The sequence below is a fragment of the Neoarthrinium moseri genome (assembly GCF_022829205.1).
Source record: "Neoarthrinium moseri strain CBS 164.80 chromosome Unknown scaffold12_Wmoseri_CBS_16480, whole genome shotgun sequence".
NCBI classification, from domain to species: Eukaryota; Fungi; Ascomycota; class Sordariomycetes; order Amphisphaeriales; family Apiosporaceae; genus Neoarthrinium; species Neoarthrinium moseri.
Genome location: NW_026055126.1, coordinates 625,047 through 641,109, shown reverse-complemented (window position 1 = coordinate 641,109; position 16,063 = coordinate 625,047). Strand labels below are relative to the sequence as shown.

Genomic DNA, 16,063 nt, shown 5'->3' with positions numbered 1-16,063 from the left:
AAGGCTGCTGCAGGGTCTTATCGCCGCCCCTGCAGCCAGCTACCCGCATCCGGGCTAGCCCCGGGAACATACCGCGGTGCTGTGGACATACAGTAGCTCACTTGATAGTAGGTTAGTTTCCATTAACTAATTTTTCGGCGCTGGTCTGGTCAGGTCACGGTTGCATAACATAACATGTGCCAGCCAACTTGACGACGACGCAACTTGATCCTGCCGAGCGCCTTTCTGTGCTAGTATCCAAACACAGATCCTTGAGAAATATACTTCATCCAAGTAGTATTCGAGGTACCGCCCGCGCCGTCCATGGCGCAGCAACCGTCACAATGCGCCGCTCTTTCCACAAGATAGCCGCTCCGGTCACTCGGACTCGACAACTGCACACGGGCTTGCCCACACCCCGGCCCCAGCGCTGCTTTCACCAGAGCACCCTCTCGGCCTCCCCCCGGAAGCGCAACTTCTTCACGTCCAACCAGCTCCTGTCCAACGCCGACGGCAGACCGGACCCGCCCGAAGGCACGTCTCCCGTGGACGAGGCCGCCTCCCGCGCCCGGCTCGCCGGCCCCGCAGCCAAGCGGAAGACCGCTCGATCTCCGGTTGCGAAGAAGAAGATCCGCGCCAGTGCCCTGACCGGCAAGTCAACGGCCGGCGGTGCCGCTGCAGCAAGGGGCACCTCGGCGGCCGCTGCCGCTGCTGAGGATGATGCCGATGATGCCGATTACACAAACACATTCAGGGCCATATGTGTCGCCCGGTCCTTCGACATGGAGGCGGTGCAGGACATCCTGAAGGTCCAGGGCTTCAACATCGACCCGGACAATGCCGGCCTGGACAGCAACGATGTTGTACATGCCAGGTCATGGAATAACGGAGACATATTTGTCTTCAGTTCCGGTACTGTGGTCGCGTGGTCCGTCCCCACAGATGCTATCGTAACGCTGGCCACCAAACATCTGCTGGGAGCTGCTCAGTTTCCCCACGTCAACGACCTAGAGCTGGAGGATCTGCAGTTCTCTGTCGACGAAACCCGCGACAATTGCTTCATCAGGGACGAGGAGGTCGTTCTCGGCACGCGGGACTATGCAACACACGAGAGGAAACTCGACGTCACCATGGCCAAGGTTGCCTTCTCCATGGGACTGGCCCGAAGCACCAAGCTGGCGGTCTTGGAGAACAAGCTGGACGAGTTCGCTGAGAATGCGAGACCGATAGCCCAGACGTTGGCGGACGGCTCTGAGCTGTCACAGTCGCGGCAGTTTATTGTGAAAAAGACGGGCGAGATCCTAAGCCTGCGATCTCAACTCAATACCTATTCTGAGTTAACAGACAGTCTCCCCGACATCTTCTGGGACAAGGAGTCAAAGATTGAGACCTACTACAACCACATCAGCAGGATACTCGACGTCCATCCGCGTATCAAGCAGCTGAACACCAAGATGGATTATGCTTCCGAGGCAGTAAGCGTCATGCGCGAGATGTCAAGTGAGAAGGCAGGCCATAGATTAGAGTGGATCATCATCATTTTGATCACGGTTGAGGTGTTATTCGAAGTCCGGAGGATATATCGTGAGGAGTGTCTAGAGGGTGGTGGAGAAAAAAAAGCATCGTAGGATATAGACCATTTGTTTGTAGCATGAATGATACCCAACTCTTCACCTTCGACCTCAAGATTCCAGCTGCAACCGATGACGGCGCGAGCGTCTCAATATATGCGACTCCTTCTACACCGGGTGCATGAACCCTGATAGAAATCCAAGAACGCCGTCCGTATCATCTAAAGCGCCTATCCTCGCGACATCTTCCTAGATATTAATCAATTGCTCTCTAACAGCCCGCGGGGCTCACTTACATTGGTCAGGTCTTACGATCACCAAACAGCCACCCTCTGGGTCCACTCCGTAAAATGAATAAGCGTGGCCATGGCCAGAGTTATAGCTGTCATCATCGACATATGTTTTGAACAAACCTAATGCCAAAACTTAGCTCGATGGCTCGGCCATTTGGATCTTGTATGACCTACATTTCATCTTCCATTTTCCCGTAACAGGTGTAAATACTTCAGGGATCTGCTCCTGCTCAATCTCCGTACGTGATCCTGATAGCACAAGAACAAGGTTGATAACACTATCCGCGTCCGAATCGGGTGGTGTAAAGTGACGGATAATTTGATCCAACGACTGGGCAAGCTTGGACTTTCGTCAGCAGGGGGGACTTCAGTGTTCCGTCCATACTCACCTGGCTTAAACGCGCAGCCGCAGCCTTATGCCTGATGTCACCGGCGAAGATAACGAGGTGCCACCGTGAGTCCGCCGGTAACGCTCTGACCAATTGCATGGCGCGGGCGTCACAGAACCGGACGACTTGTGCGGCAGGGAACCGCATCCCGACCGTTAGGCCTTGCGCGAGGGACACGTCGCTTGTCGCCGACGAGACGATGATGGAGTCATTGTACTTGAGCGCCTGCCCAGCCGTGTAGCGGCCGGCTTTGACAAAGTGCTGCTGGAACTGCTCAGGGGTGATGTTGTGCTCCTTTCGATAGGACGACGAGAATAGTTTGGACCAATAGCGATCGAACTCGATCAGCTCGGTCGCCGTCTTCTCCCGCTCTGAGACATACGTCTCTATTAACGTGGGGTCGGCGCGGCCCCGCAGGACAGCCGCCAGCTTCCAGCCGATGTTGTAGCCGTCTTGCAGACTGACGTTCATACCTTGACCTGCCTTGGGACTATGGGTGTGGCAGGCATCACCAGTCAGGAAAACGCGGTTGTTCTTGGTGAAGTAGTCCGCACGCCGCTGCCCGATCGAGTAGACGGACCACCACGCAGTCTCCACGATGTCCATCGTGTAAGGGCTAAAAATCCGTCTCGCGCTATCGTGGAGATCCTCCAAGGACAATGCATCGGCCTGGGCGTTCTCGATCTCAATATAGAAGCGCGCAAGACTGTCGCCTTCTCGTGGGATAATCATGAGGTTGCCGGCATCCGAGCTGATGGCTGCCTTCTTCCGTATATCCGGGAAGTCTGTCCGCGGGTATACATCCATTACACCCCAGACCGCGTTGGTGCTGTCGCCGATCATTTTAAACCCCAACGACTTGCGGACAATGCTATGGGCTCCATCGCAGCCCTGGACGAGGATGGATTCAGATCAGAATAACTGTGCGGGAGGGTCATGAACTTACCAGTACGTACTTGGCCCGAAAAACATGTTCGACTCCGTCTTTGGCCGCTGTTACAGAAACACAATGTGCCTGAGGGTCTTGTGCCGCCACACTATCAACCTCCACCCCCTTGACATCAAAGCCATACTCGATGCTTGACTTCCCGGAAACCCTCTGCGCTTCCGCAGCAAGGAGAGCGTTTATCCTCGCCTGGTTCAGAATGACATGAGGCTGGTGACTGATCCCAGGCTCCACATCCGCTGCGTAATGGGTTCGCTTGATACCACCGGCACCGTCGGGTGCCCAAAAGGCGAGCTCGAGCACGTGGTATGCCTCCTTGAGCAGGTCTTCAGAGAGACCAAAGCTCTCAAAAACCTCGACCGTCCTACACTGCACCCCGTCGGCTTGGCCCATCTCCAGAGGTCCGGGCCGCCGCTCAAGGATCTTGTACTCAATGCCGCACCGTGCAAGCCATACGGCAGCGCAGAGGCCGGCCGAACCTCCGCCGCAGATGAGCACATCTACCTGAGTCGCCATACTCATCGCCCTCGTGTTTCAAAAGAGCCGTCGAAAGTTCCACCGCCCCACACGTTTTTCATGGATAAAACAATTAAGCTTGATAATCAAGACTTGGGGCTCGACCTTCATTTATATAACAAGCAATGGGGCTTTTTATAAGATTCCAGCGAGCAAATATGCGGCCCTCAGAGTCCCCAAAATCCCACGCCAACAGTCTTGAGGAGTCGGTCATCATCGCCACAAGTTCCCCATTGTGCCGGACCCCTAAGAAAGGCACTCCGGGGCAATACCGAAGCAGATAAGCGCGAGCGAGAGGCCGAAGACGCGGGGTGCGGGGGATGTGGGGATATGGGGATACGGGACACCGGGACACGTAGGATATGCGCGGGATCACAAGGCAAATTAACCTGGGTATTTACATAGTCTTGCCGCCCTGGCAGTCCCCCACGGCTCCTCCGGGGGTTGCGAACCAACTCCCTATTTCTGCATTGCTATGTCTGCGGTAGTTATTCACGGCATACAAAAGCAAGTCTGGCGTCCAACAGCGCATGTATTTTCCCCCGTAGCCCAGCCTGACTCATCAATCAGGGTTTTATTGATTCTCAGTGCCTGACAGATCTACACCATGATTGAGCTGATACATTGAGGTCCTGTAGTTGCCGGGCGTGCATGCCTTCAAAAGTATAGCCGCCCGCGCTTGGCCTGTTCAGCCTTCCCCTTGGCTTGGACATGGCAGCCTCGGAACTGATGATCGGCGTCAGCTTGGCCTTGTTCGCAAATTGGAACGGGTTGGACATTTAATCTGTAGGGAGAAGCAGCAAGGACGCTAGTCTGCTACATCAGCGAGAGCCCTAAGGAACGGAGCCAGCGAAGCGGCGGAGGTACACAAACCCCTTGTAGGCGAACAGAAGTGGTGATGGGACCTATAAGCAGAAATTGACGCCTCACGGTAGATGTTCCAGCTTAATTTCCGTCCGCGTCGTGCACTGGCCTAATTTGGCAATATATCTATTGTCTCATCATGTCTTCTGACGTCAGCGGGCTAGAGTTCCCCGAGGCAGGGTAGACTCACCGCAAATCGCGGATGGGGGCATCGGTTTCACAAGGAGATCTGGTTGGTATATCTTCTGACACGTTGCCAGCCACGTTTGGTCTTCTTTTCTTCTAATATCGTATGTGACGCTCTTTTATAATTTGGGCTCAAATATCTACCACACGTATCTAAAATGGACATTTTGATGATCTGTCAGATCCTTGAAATCCGTATCTTCATGCACCCGCTCTCCTGCTGTGCTGTCAACCCGGTCACGGCGGCAGTTCTCCCAATAACAATAGGCCGCGTACATGGCAATTGTGATGATGGAAAGCACATAACTCCCCAGGATGGCCCCTGTGCCTAATGGGTACAAAGGGGCTTGGTCGGCCTTGAAGAAGTGCGGTGCAACTATGTTGGACACTAGTACAGCTGGTTAGGCGCTGCATAAACTGCACATACGACTGATCAAGAGTCAACTTACGACAGTAAGCGATGAAAATTATTGCTTGCACTGTGACCTTTTTGGTATGGCCGGCGATGTTGGTCACATTCAGGGCCAACATGACAATATATGGTCCGAGGAAGAACTTGGCCATCCATAGAGCTGCTAGTCGGCCCCCGACGGCCGATTGAGGAAGGGTGTAGAGAAACACGGAGGCGATCATGCCGACAAGTTCACCTGCGATGATGATTGGAACACGGCATTGCAGCTTGGGCCACTTGCGTGTAAGGTACCAAACGCCGCCATTACACAAGTAGGCCGAGATTGTGGCAACGACGCCTTCGGGCATTGCTAGTAAGAGCGCGTTACGGGAGTTATATCCTAGACCTTTGATGATCAGACTCTGGAAATCTAAGGGCCATAGTAAGTAACATTCCACGCGCACTTATCCAGACTTCTCCAGCTTACTTGTTAGAGCGCCATTAGGGATACTACAGAAGATGTTGAAGGCAAACATCAACCACGTCTTCGGGTCCTTAAAAGCCTCAACGACCTGGTCTTTCTTGAAAGTCTTGTTCTCGATGCCGGTCTGGTTGGCTCGTAGGCGTTCTACGGTGATTGCCTTCTCACGCTCGGTGACGAACTTGGCTCGGGCCAAGTTGTCTGGGAGGAAGATACCTAGTATCATGGACCACACGAGAGAAATCGAACCGAGGATGACGAAGTACCAGCGCCATTGGCTGCCCCCTGCGATTGCTCCGACGCTGTATTTGTCAGTGACGGGTGTTTTCTGCCGTCTCAGTAGAGGACGTACCCGTAGCCGACAGGCCCCGGAAGGAAGACAGAGAGGTTCGTGTACATTAAACCAGACCGCAAAGCTTGCTCGCTGGCAGATTGTCAGTGCTGACCTAGCTTAGCTGATTGAATAGAACTCACTTGCGAGTGTACCACATCGTTAACATCAAATATCCTCCTGGAATGATTGGCGCCTCTAGTAGTCCCAGAAGTACGCGGAGTGTTATCATGGCTGCAAAGCTATGGCTGTATGCAGTTGCTATGAGGATGATACCCCACACTAGATGGTGTCAGTCGGCATCCATCCTGTTTTGCTAGGGGGTATGGTAATGCACACACAGAAAATAACACCAGACATCAATTTCGCAATCGGAAGTTTCTGCACTGCTCAGAGTTAGCGGACTTCATTTGATCAAAGCCATGGAGGGTGCCCGTGTATCAAGGCTCCCCTATGAGCTTACTCCAAGAGGTGTCATCGCGGTTCCCAGAAGGAAGGAGTGGGTGTTGCTCACATAACGAGGCGGCAGGGAAGCACCAGAAGAGGTAGCCGAAGTAAAATGCACTGCCAAGCCAGCTATATCTGTCACCTGTAGAGCCAGTGTCTTCCCTCATGCCATACAGCGCACCGGTCGAGGTCGCGACCTTATCGACAGCTCCTAAGATGATGTTGAACCAGAGGATGGGGATCAGTCTTCTATCGATCTTCCACCGTAATGAGATCTCTTCCTTCCGGGAGTAAGGTTCATGTTCGTTGAAATACCCGGTGTGTAGGCAAGGGCGACATCATCCTGCTTGCTTGCATGCAATGGCTTGCCCTCTTCGTCAGTGATACGTGCTGGCGTTTTGTGGCCTGGAGAAATGATATCTGACATATTGGATTGATGCCTAACACAATGTCTGACGGTAAAAGCATCTATGGCTTATAGTCAGTTTCTGATAAAGCCGAATCCATTGCCAATGGCGGAGTGATAAATATAAGTGTTTTCGCTGTTGCCAGGAATCTAACCGGTAGGCCAATCCGGATGGCTTGAACTGGGGTAGAACCACATCGCCGGGACTCAGTTACGGCCAAGTCACTAGGCACAACAACGACCCTACCGTCCGCGGGCCTCAACGCTTATCTCTAGTTGAGCTTGACTGAGCGCGGAGAGTTCGAGCCGATAGGAGCACGCGGTGAACTTAGTTGCATTGGATCATCGTAGCCAATTAAGCGGGTCCGTATACTGATATGGCTGGGGGCTGTCGGTCGGGGCCCGACTCCTAGCGTCCGAAACTACTATCGCGTAGACTGGGGGTACCAGTCGTCACGCGGGAAATACACGGGAACAATGATTTCCTAGCCAATGAGGTAAGTCATGACCTGCCCCTGGCCAACACCATATCGTGGCTGGTGGACGAGCCTAAGGGTGTAGACTAGCCATCGCATCACTCAGTGACGTCCGGAAAGCTTGGCGGGTTTAATCCAAGGATTGACGCGGGATACGTTGGAAAAGAGTCACACGAAAGGTCTCATCAGGATATCGCAGGCAGTCAGTGTTTGAAGCAGAAATTTTTGGGATTGCTAATTCTCAGCATTTGATGTCAATAACTCGAATGATGCAAGTGAAGTCATCACCTGATACCAATAGAGACGTTACTACCAATGTCCTCTCCCCTCTTCATTCCCCCCCTGATGTCTATAATGACATCTGCGAGCCTCTGCACGCCGGATTGAATCTCGTCTTCTTCGTGCCAAGCCCAGCAGAGTCTAATGCACCTTGCGAAGCCGCCTTTTTCTTCCGCTCGTGAAGTACTCCCGTGATCACCCGTAACAGTGAACATGTGCCCAAAGGCAACACGTAGCTGATAATCCTGAAATGCCACAGCTGCCACTATCTTGGCGGCCGGGAGGTCCTCTGGGAGGCTCAGGTATGTGAAGAAGCCACCTGCTGTTGCAGTTGTCGCGTCTGCTGGTCTGTTGACCTCAACCTTCATGCCTAGTGGTACTAGAAGCTCATTGATAGCTTTCATGAGAACATAATAGCGTTTCCGATATGCAGGAATCAATGTGTTGCTGATGAATTCCTGCATATATCCACTGCGTAGCATCTTGTCTACGAATGTCGAAGTGAGATGCGCCGGTTGGCCACCGGAACTTGAAGAGCCGCTGATTGTCATATAAGTCAGCGTATTTTGGGTATATGAATATATGAATATATGAGAACTTACACTTCTGCCAGCTCTAGCACCATCGCGGGAGAGCAATCAGCCCAGCCGACTCTTACACCAGGCCCTATCACTTTTGAGAACGACCCATTGCTAAGAGTATTTCCCCATTTCGTATAGCCAGGCATGGCTCGATCGATATCGACCAAACGTGGAGGCACCTGAGAGACTGAATCATGTGGTGCAGACGAGTCTTCCGGCCACTGTAAGAAATCATAGACGTCGTCCGAGACGATCAATGCGTCAAACTGGCGAGCGAGCGCAACTAGATCTTGCCGCATTCTCAGCGACAGCGTCTTTCCACTGGGATTTGAAAATGTCGGAACGAGATAGATGAAGTATTTGTAAACTTTTGGATACGTGCGACCGGTCTTGATGGTCGGGGCCGTTTCAGTCGCGACAGCTTCGGCTGCCTCGAGCTCGCGTCGTAGAAACTCAAGGTCCAAACCCTCCTTGTCGTCCTCTGGTACTCCACGCAATCTTCCTTGAAATCCATTGTCTTCGAAAATTGGACAGGCTAGGAAATATGTCGGTTCTACCATGAATATCTTCCTCGTATATATCGGATCTGAGAACTTCAGCAACACGTTCGCTAGATTTCCGGAGGCTCCGTTCGTGACGCATATTCTCTCCTTAGTTGTAGGCTGGCTCGATGTATAGACTGAGGAAAGCCATTCCGCAATGCTTTCTCGCAAGGGTGGGTGTCCTGCATGAGGTCCGTAGATGAGAGCTGCTGCGCTTTCTTTGTCGGATGTCAGCACTTCTTGGGCACCTTTCAGTAAGCCCTCCTTCGCAAACAACCGGGGACTCGGCCAGCCAAGCTGTAAGTTGATCAACGCTCTTGCGGGTCCCTCTGAAATAGAACCCATTGCGACGGTGGCTGTGGTTGTTGTCCGTTCTGGGGCTATAAATCCTCTACTAGCTGGAGACTTCTCACCAGCGAGCTTCTGTTCTGTTGAAAAAATCCGCAAGCACCAACGCTGGTTCCACAAGAATAGGAATGCAAAGGCCGCATCGAGTCGCAAAGGCCACGAAGTTGACGAGTAGAAGCTCATAATGAACTAGTCCATCATGATGGTCACATAAGTTGCCATCTATGTATGTAACCCGCCAACCCCACCTACCCCGGAGGGCCGGCACCAGGGGTGGATAGGACAGGCCGTATCAGCCCCACGGGATCCCCGAAGCACCTAGCATCGGGCGCTAGGAGAAGCTGCCCGAACGCATCGCCGCCGAAGGAGCGATACCATTGGTGTCGCAATGCTACTTCATGGCGTGCAAGTTTTATGAAACTGGGATCATAAAACTAGTCGCAGACGAGATGTGACGCGCCGTTCGGAGTCGGGGCTTGGCCGAGGCTTGTGTCCAGGGATCGCTATATGAAAAATGCCGAGACCTGACGTCCGTCGTCGGGCACACATACTACGACATATTGGAAGTTCAGTTATTGCTGGGCATTCATCTGTAATCCATTGTCCTTCTATTTTTGACGACTTGGACAGAATATTTGAGACAAGATGGCCCAGAAGTACGCAGATACGCAGTCTGAGATAGACGCCTTTGCAGCCGAAGTTAAAGAAATTCAAGAGTGGTGGCAGACAGATCGTCAGAAGCACATCCAGAGGTATTGCGCTGGAGATGCATGGTATCTGTGCTGGTTCGCTAACGATAGTAGACCTTATACGGCAGAGTCGATTGCAGCTCTTCGTAACATTGGCTTCAACATCGAGTATCCATCCAGCGTACAGGGGCGGAAGCTCTGGCGCATCCTGAATGAACACAATGCGAGGGGGACTTATGATCTGACCTTTGGGACGACTGATCCACTAATCGCAAAGGAGATGCCCAAAGCCGGCGGTAAGTTGCAGCTGTGCCCATGGCAGCGGCCGTTTGATATTGACGGCAAGAACAGTGCAAACCGTGTATGTTTCCGGTGCGCTCTGCGGTCTATCGCAAGCCGCCTGGCCCGGTGCAGACCATGCGGACTACCCGGCTGATCTGGTACCTTCGGTTGTCAAACGCATACTGAACACTCAATTGTTCCACGACCAGCGTCAAACACAGCTGCGTATGCGCTACAGTGAAGAAGATCGCAAGTCCTTGGAGAACCTCGACTACATGCTTCCAATCGTTGCTGACGCAGACATGGGATTCGGAACACTTACTGGCTGCATGAAACTGGCCAGAAGCTTTGTGGAAGCTGGTGTTGCTATGATTCATATTGATGACTTGGCTCTTGGGTTGAAGAAGTTTACCAATGGTGAGGGGAGGAGTATTGTATCGACAAAGGAGTATCTGGATCGGTTGACCACGGTCCGAATGACATTCGATATTATGGGGTAAGAGAATATATATACAGTAAATCCTCGTAACTATGTGCTAACCTTACTGTTCGCAGAGCCGATACCATGTTGTTATGCCGGTGCGATAGTGACAGTGCGGAATTCATCACTAGGTATGCTGGATACACCCGAAGGAAACAATTCTCCACAGCTAAAACCATTATTCCAGTGTCATAGACCCTCGAGACCATCCGTATGTATTGGGAGCTACCAAGAAGGTCCTTTCCTTCAACCAAGCGCTTGATGATGGCAAGCAGACAGACAAAGATTACCTGACGGTCAAAGCAGAATGGAAGGTGGCAGCCGGCTTGATGACATTCGACGACGCTGTTAAGTCTATCGCCACCGAAGAGCAGTTCAGTTCCTACATGTCTGAAGTCAGCGATAAGATCGTGGCTCTTCAGGGACGTAGAGCCATTGCGAAGCGCATAACAGGTCAGGAGGTTCACTTCGACTGGGAGCTTCCAAGACTTCCAACAGGCCAGTACATGTGGCAATGGTGCATCAAGGCTGTTATCGATCGTTGCATTCTGGCGGCCCCCCTCGGCGATGTAACTTGGAGCCGACAAGGTAAGTGAACCGCCTCCATACTGCATGCACCTATGCTGACCAATTACGAACGCAGACAAGCCAAGTAAGCATAATCTTCTCATCTTCATTCATGGTTTCGAACTGATAAACTGTTTCAGACAAAAAGGACATGCACGACTTCCACACCAGCGTGCGGAAAGTTTTTCCCAACAGACTCTTTGCTTTCGGCTACACAGGTGCTTACGAGTACACCAAGAACGGGTACACGCAGGAAGAGGTGGAGTCTTTCCCTGCAGATATCGCCAAGATGGGTTGCGTGTGGCAAGTCCAACCAATCTGGGCCACGCAAGGGCTAAGCCTACATGCCAAAGAGTTCGCGGAGAGCTTCAAGAAGGGCGGCATTGCCTGGTATATGCGCGATGTGGCGGCGCCGGCTCGAGCCAAGATGGCTACGGACAAGTACGGCAAGCCTCAAGCCAGAGGAGACTACCTCGCCGATGCGTTCTTCGATGTCGTTGCAGGGCTTGACATTATAGAGCAAGCGTAGACGTAATTGGATGAGGAAAGTTAGACTATCAATTCTTTTTTATAATTATATGTGTGGACCCCTCAGAATGAGCCATCGTCGAATATGCCAGGGAAACCCAGATCTGGGTAATCAAAATTATTGGAGTCGGGCTCCCCAAGCTCTGGCATGAAGAAATGTGGTGTGATCGGCTGGAAGATGTCCCCAGTCATCGTCGTGTGCAGGGAAGACGCGTCGTTGTCAGGGCCATGATGTGGTCCATCGACGTCGGTGCCATGATTTGGCGATATATTGTACCTCGCTGACCGAGGAAACTCGTCAGATGCCATTTCCTTGATCATGCGTAGAGTGTCCCGGTGAACTACAATCGTTTCAAGATGGGGCAAGTTGGTCAGAAGTGAGCTGGCAGACTCTGGTCGTATCCTCCGGCTCGGCATCTCCCCTGCCGGGCCGAATGGATCAGCCACCGGAACCTCGCGAGCCAAAATGTCAAAAGTATCCCGCAGATATCTTGCCTGCGTCCAACGCTCGGCCAGAAGCGAGAGTATTATACTACATGCTCGGACTGCCTCAGGCACATCGACTTCCTTGAACGTAGGCGACCTAACGTCTGGTGGTGTGGCAAAGAAGCAATATAGAAGGGCAACACCAGACTTGAACTGTGCGATTAGAGCCAAATATGCTTCGCTCATCGTCATCGTGGTTTTCTGGAATCTCCGGAATATCAAGCATGCCTGCACACAAGATCGGACGGTCCAATCCCCTGCAGGTCCCGACACGTTATGTTTGGTCGGGCGGTACAGCATCTGAAGACTATAGTTGTAGATCATGTGGAGCCATTCGCTCTTCGTGGCCTCACTCCCTAGGTCGTATCGAGATCGATCTGTGTAGCGATGGCATAATGATTTCCACCTATCCAGCTTCTCGAGAATCCGAAGTCGCCAGTTGAGTTGAGATTCCAGCTCTTTGGCAAAATCTCGGTGGAGCGTGGTGTTCAGGATCTCTGACTGAATCTGCCGACAGAAGACAACATGAAGTGCTGCGGACACATTGGTTTGACTGGGTTGACTCGGTGGGTCGTCGGGGAAAGAGGCTCTGCACCTGTCATCCAAGTCGGTATCATCGATGTTTGCGTACATCTTGACATTAATCTGATAATCAGGTATCGAGAACGGGAGGTCGAACATGGTACCAACAACGCGATCCAAACCGTAGGCAGACCAGAAGACGCGACGTCGCATTTGTATCCGTATCTTGTCCTCTGGGTTGATGGATTCGGGCTCGGCGTCTGCCAGATGTAGCTGAGCCATGACACAGTAGCGCATGGTAGCCGAGGCAATGGAAATGATTCTTTCAGACGATGGCGAGTACAGCGCATGCATCGCCAAGAGCAGGTAGGCCTGGATATGGAGTAGACGGTCAGGCTGCGCAAAGACGTGTGACAGATACCGTGTCACGGCCAAGCGGTGAAAGGCCTGGTGTTTCTCCTGTGGTATATGTACATCACTGTTCTTGCTCACTAGGAGGCCGATTGAGTAGATCATATTCATGAAATACCCAATCCAATGATCCGTAGGTCGTCGTGCGGGATCGCGCAGGTGATGCAGTCGTAAGAAGGGATACCTGCTGTGAATCTTGCCATTGTAGAGCTCAAAGAGAACTTCTTCAGTGAACCGGTCTATAGGCAGTATCCCGAAGGACTCATCAGAACTGCATCGCTGTCCATGTGATTTACTTGCGAGGTCGTCCCGGAGGTTCACAGGGCTCTGAAGTAAACCGGCTGTGCCTTGATCTCCTTCAGAACGAGCAAACGTTGCTAGGAGACCGATGGCTGGAGAGCTACGGTTCAATGAACCGTTCCGCTCAGTTCGACCGACATGCTGAGCAGCTCTGTCCCCATCGAAGGTGCTGCCATTCGAGGCGTATCCAGGGTTCGAGTACTGTGTCGGTGCAATCTCACTCTCGCGAGGCCCAGCGCCTGGATGGTTCTCTCGGAATTGCGACCTCTCAAGACGAGCCACCCGCTCCTCTAGTGATGGAAGACCTGTTGCCCAAGCCAATGACACAGGTGTTCCGACGGTTCTTCTCAAGCTCAGCATAGGGTTATTTTCTATAGCCGGAATTACTCACCCATTTGTAAAGTGAGGAAGTCGTAAGCCAGCCTCAACACATTCCTCGCTCGACCTCTGGCAATTTGCACATGGCCGCTGGTTATCACATTTCTGCTTCCTTCGCCGGCAGCGAGCACAGGCGAGTGTCTTGAGCCGCTTTGCAGGTGGTTCTTCACCAGGATTACCGATAATATCAACTGACAGGGAATTGGACGACATCATAAGCAGTTGGTGAGGGGTCCTAGACAAACACAATCGAGTATAACCTCAGCGTCGGTTGCAAAACCCCGCGTTTGACATTGAGCAACATTACTGCAAATATGCTACATCAATGTGAGTAACTAGTTGAGGTTATCGCAACTTGACTCGTACGGTTGGAAGAGCATCGGAGCAAGTGCGACTCGTAACGCAACCCTGCGCCGCTATCAAACCCCACCGACCGGGGTTATAGAGCGCTAGTGAAGTGCGCTGAGAAGGCCGAGTATTGCTCCAGTATCCACTGAATCTTGGTTGGCAAGGATCACCCTTCACTCGCTAAGGTTGTCTGTCACTCAAGTTTTAACTTATTCAAGCTTATGTAAACCGTTGACTTATCTCTCGTCAGTTCCGTCGTAGCCGTTGCCTATTCACACTATAAGTCAATTACAGCTTAAGTCAGTCCCTGCTATCGTGAACCACGACACCACCCACGATGGTCAGCACCGAGTGGAGCTGCTTGAGTTGCTCATCAGGAACGGCGAAGTAGTCGTCACTGAGGACGACGATGTCGCCCAGCCGTCCCACCTCCAGGGCGCCCAGGATATGCTCATCCGGCCCGCCAAGGAACCACTGGTTCGCCCGGGTGTACAGCCGCAGGAACTCCTCGCGACTGATCTGCTGGCCCTCGTTGATCTGCTGCCCGAGCGCGTTTCTGCCTGTGGTCGCATAGTACGCGTGCACCCACGGGTTCATCGGCGCAATCTGCATGCCGTCGGCGCCGATCCCGGCCGGGATGCCGTTGTCGACAATGGTCCTGAACGGCGGGCCCGCTTTGGGCCCGCTGCCCGCTAAATACTGCCAGCCGGACAGGTTGACGCCCCCGCCGAGCTTCCGGAGGCGCTCCAGGTACTCTTCCGTGATCTGCGGGACATGCGCTACCACCCAGCGCAAGTCCGTGATGTCCTGCTGCGCGTTGATGTTCTCAAAGGCTTGGATCTGGGTCTGGAAGTCCGTGTTGGTAAGGGAATGGACTTCCAGGCGCCAACCAGCGCGGGCAATGCGTCGAGCGGCTTCTTCGAACACCGGGCCGCCCGTATAATTCGCAGTGATGAACTCGCCAATGCTGCCAGTCCGAATCATGTCGTTGCCGAAGAACCTGAACGTGTTGAGTAGGCGTTGCTGCACTGTCGGCACGTCCAGCGTGTCGTCCATGTGCAGGAAGTTGATGCGCAGGCGGACGATGCCCTTCGCGTCGTCGTACACCGATAACCATGGCAGATGCATAGAGTATAAGTCCTCGCTCGCGGCACCGTCGGAAGGAGTCCCTGTAGCTGGGAAGGCCCCCTGGTCTAAATGGGTGGTCACGCCAAGTGATGCAGCATATGCCATGGCGTCAGTAACACCGCGCTTGCGATCGTCGAAGGTGAGCTGTTGTCGCAGAGCGAGCAGAGCCTTGCCGTTGTCTGTACCGGAAGCGATGTTCCCTTCGCCGTCTATGACAGGTGGTTGATCGAGAGATTCGAAATAGGCCTTACCAAGACTGTTGGTCACGCCTGGGCCAGCGAAGCTATACGAAATGAATACCGGATGGCCTGGCAGGGCATCGTCTAATTCAGCCAATGTTGGCAGTCTCCTTTCTTGAAACTGGTTTGGATGAAACCCGCCGATGGTGGTCACGAATGAGCCCCCGGGCACATCGCTAGCCCGTGCTCTAAATATCGCCTGGACGTCCGAAACCGAGTACGCGTTTTCCAGGGGCGTGTGGTATCCTGGGCGGTTACCCATCAATACGATGTGATTGTGGCAGTCGATGAGTCCTGGGACGGCTGCGCGCCCTGACAGGTCAATCGACGAGGCATTGCCGCTGAGTAGTTGTGATGCATCCTCTTGGCTATCGCCCACATAAGCTATCTTTCCGTCATGAACGGCCACTACAGAGGCTGTCTGACTGCTGGCGTCCTGTGTGTGAATCTTTCCATTGAATAGCAGCAGATCTCCACGCAGCGTGCCGTCGCGGTACAGTCTTGGGGAATCCTGGTCAGCAAAGGCACCTCCGGCACAATGAAGGCATAGCAGAGCGATGGAAATACCCCAACGCCTCATTGCAAATAAAGTCATGGTGCCGAAGAATAGATCAATCGGACCAAACTAGAGGGTGAAAACAATAGGACTGCGAACGGTAGGTTGTTGGTCGAGAATCC

The 16,063-nt window shown here is 52.9% G+C and overlaps 7 protein-coding genes across 7 annotated transcripts; 2 read left to right on the top strand and 5 right to left on the bottom strand.

Annotated features, from left to right (window-relative positions):
* Nucleotides 1-323: 323 nt before the first annotated feature.
* JN550_004572 (uncharacterized protein) lies at nt 324-1,607 on the top strand (the record flags this gene model as incomplete). The annotated part of the gene is made up of 1 exon (XM_049316102.1): nt 324-1,607. One exon carries the CDS (start codon nt 324-326, stop codon nt 1,605-1,607), a length of 1,284 nt encoding a protein of 427 aa, XP_049173644.1.
* Nucleotides 1,608-1,718: 111 nt separating this feature from the next.
* JN550_004571 (uncharacterized protein) lies at nt 1,719-3,694 on the bottom strand (the record flags this gene model as incomplete). The annotated part of the gene is made up of 5 exons (XM_049316101.1): nt 1,719-1,780; nt 1,847-1,963; nt 2,018-2,183; nt 2,233-3,123; nt 3,179-3,694. 5 exons carry the CDS (start codon nt 3,692-3,694, stop codon nt 1,719-1,721), a joined length of 1,752 nt encoding a protein of 583 aa, XP_049173643.1.
* A 1,190-nt stretch (nt 3,695-4,884) lies between these two features.
* Nucleotides 4,885-6,821, bottom strand: JN550_004570 (uncharacterized protein; the record flags this gene model as incomplete). Its single annotated transcript, XM_049316100.1, has 8 exons — nt 4,885-5,132; nt 5,194-5,565; nt 5,623-5,918; nt 5,969-6,040; nt 6,091-6,229; nt 6,289-6,333; nt 6,411-6,605; nt 6,710-6,821. The coding sequence occupies 8 exons, from the start codon at nt 6,819-6,821 to the stop codon at nt 4,885-4,887; spliced, it is 1,479 nt and encodes a 492-aa protein (XP_049173642.1).
* A 739-nt stretch (nt 6,822-7,560) lies between these two features.
* Nucleotides 7,561-9,209, bottom strand: JN550_004569 (uncharacterized protein; the record flags this gene model as incomplete). Its single annotated transcript, XM_049316099.1, has 2 exons — nt 7,561-8,095; nt 8,158-9,209. The coding sequence occupies 2 exons, from the start codon at nt 9,207-9,209 to the stop codon at nt 7,561-7,563; spliced, it is 1,587 nt and encodes a 528-aa protein (XP_049173641.1).
* Nucleotides 9,210-9,671: 462 nt separating this feature from the next.
* On the top strand, nt 9,672-11,574 carry JN550_004568 (uncharacterized protein; the record flags this gene model as incomplete). The annotated part of the gene is made up of 7 exons (XM_049316098.1): nt 9,672-9,778; nt 9,830-10,011; nt 10,067-10,493; nt 10,553-10,609; nt 10,666-11,066; nt 11,122-11,130; nt 11,186-11,574. The coding sequence occupies 7 exons, from the start codon at nt 9,672-9,674 to the stop codon at nt 11,572-11,574; spliced, it is 1,572 nt and encodes a 523-aa protein (XP_049173640.1).
* Nucleotides 11,575-11,636: 62 nt separating this feature from the next.
* JN550_004567 (uncharacterized protein) lies at nt 11,637-13,652 on the bottom strand (the record flags this gene model as incomplete). Its single annotated transcript, XM_049316096.1, has 1 exon — nt 11,637-13,652. One exon carries the CDS (start codon nt 13,650-13,652, stop codon nt 11,637-11,639), a length of 2,016 nt encoding a protein of 671 aa, XP_049173639.1.
* Nucleotides 13,653-14,318: 666 nt separating this feature from the next.
* JN550_004566 (uncharacterized protein) lies at nt 14,319-15,980 on the bottom strand (the record flags this gene model as incomplete). The annotated part of the gene is made up of 1 exon (XM_049316095.1): nt 14,319-15,980. The coding sequence occupies one exon, from the start codon at nt 15,978-15,980 to the stop codon at nt 14,319-14,321; it is 1,662 nt and encodes a 553-aa protein (XP_049173638.1).
* Between the last annotated feature and the right edge of the window lie 83 nt (nt 15,981-16,063).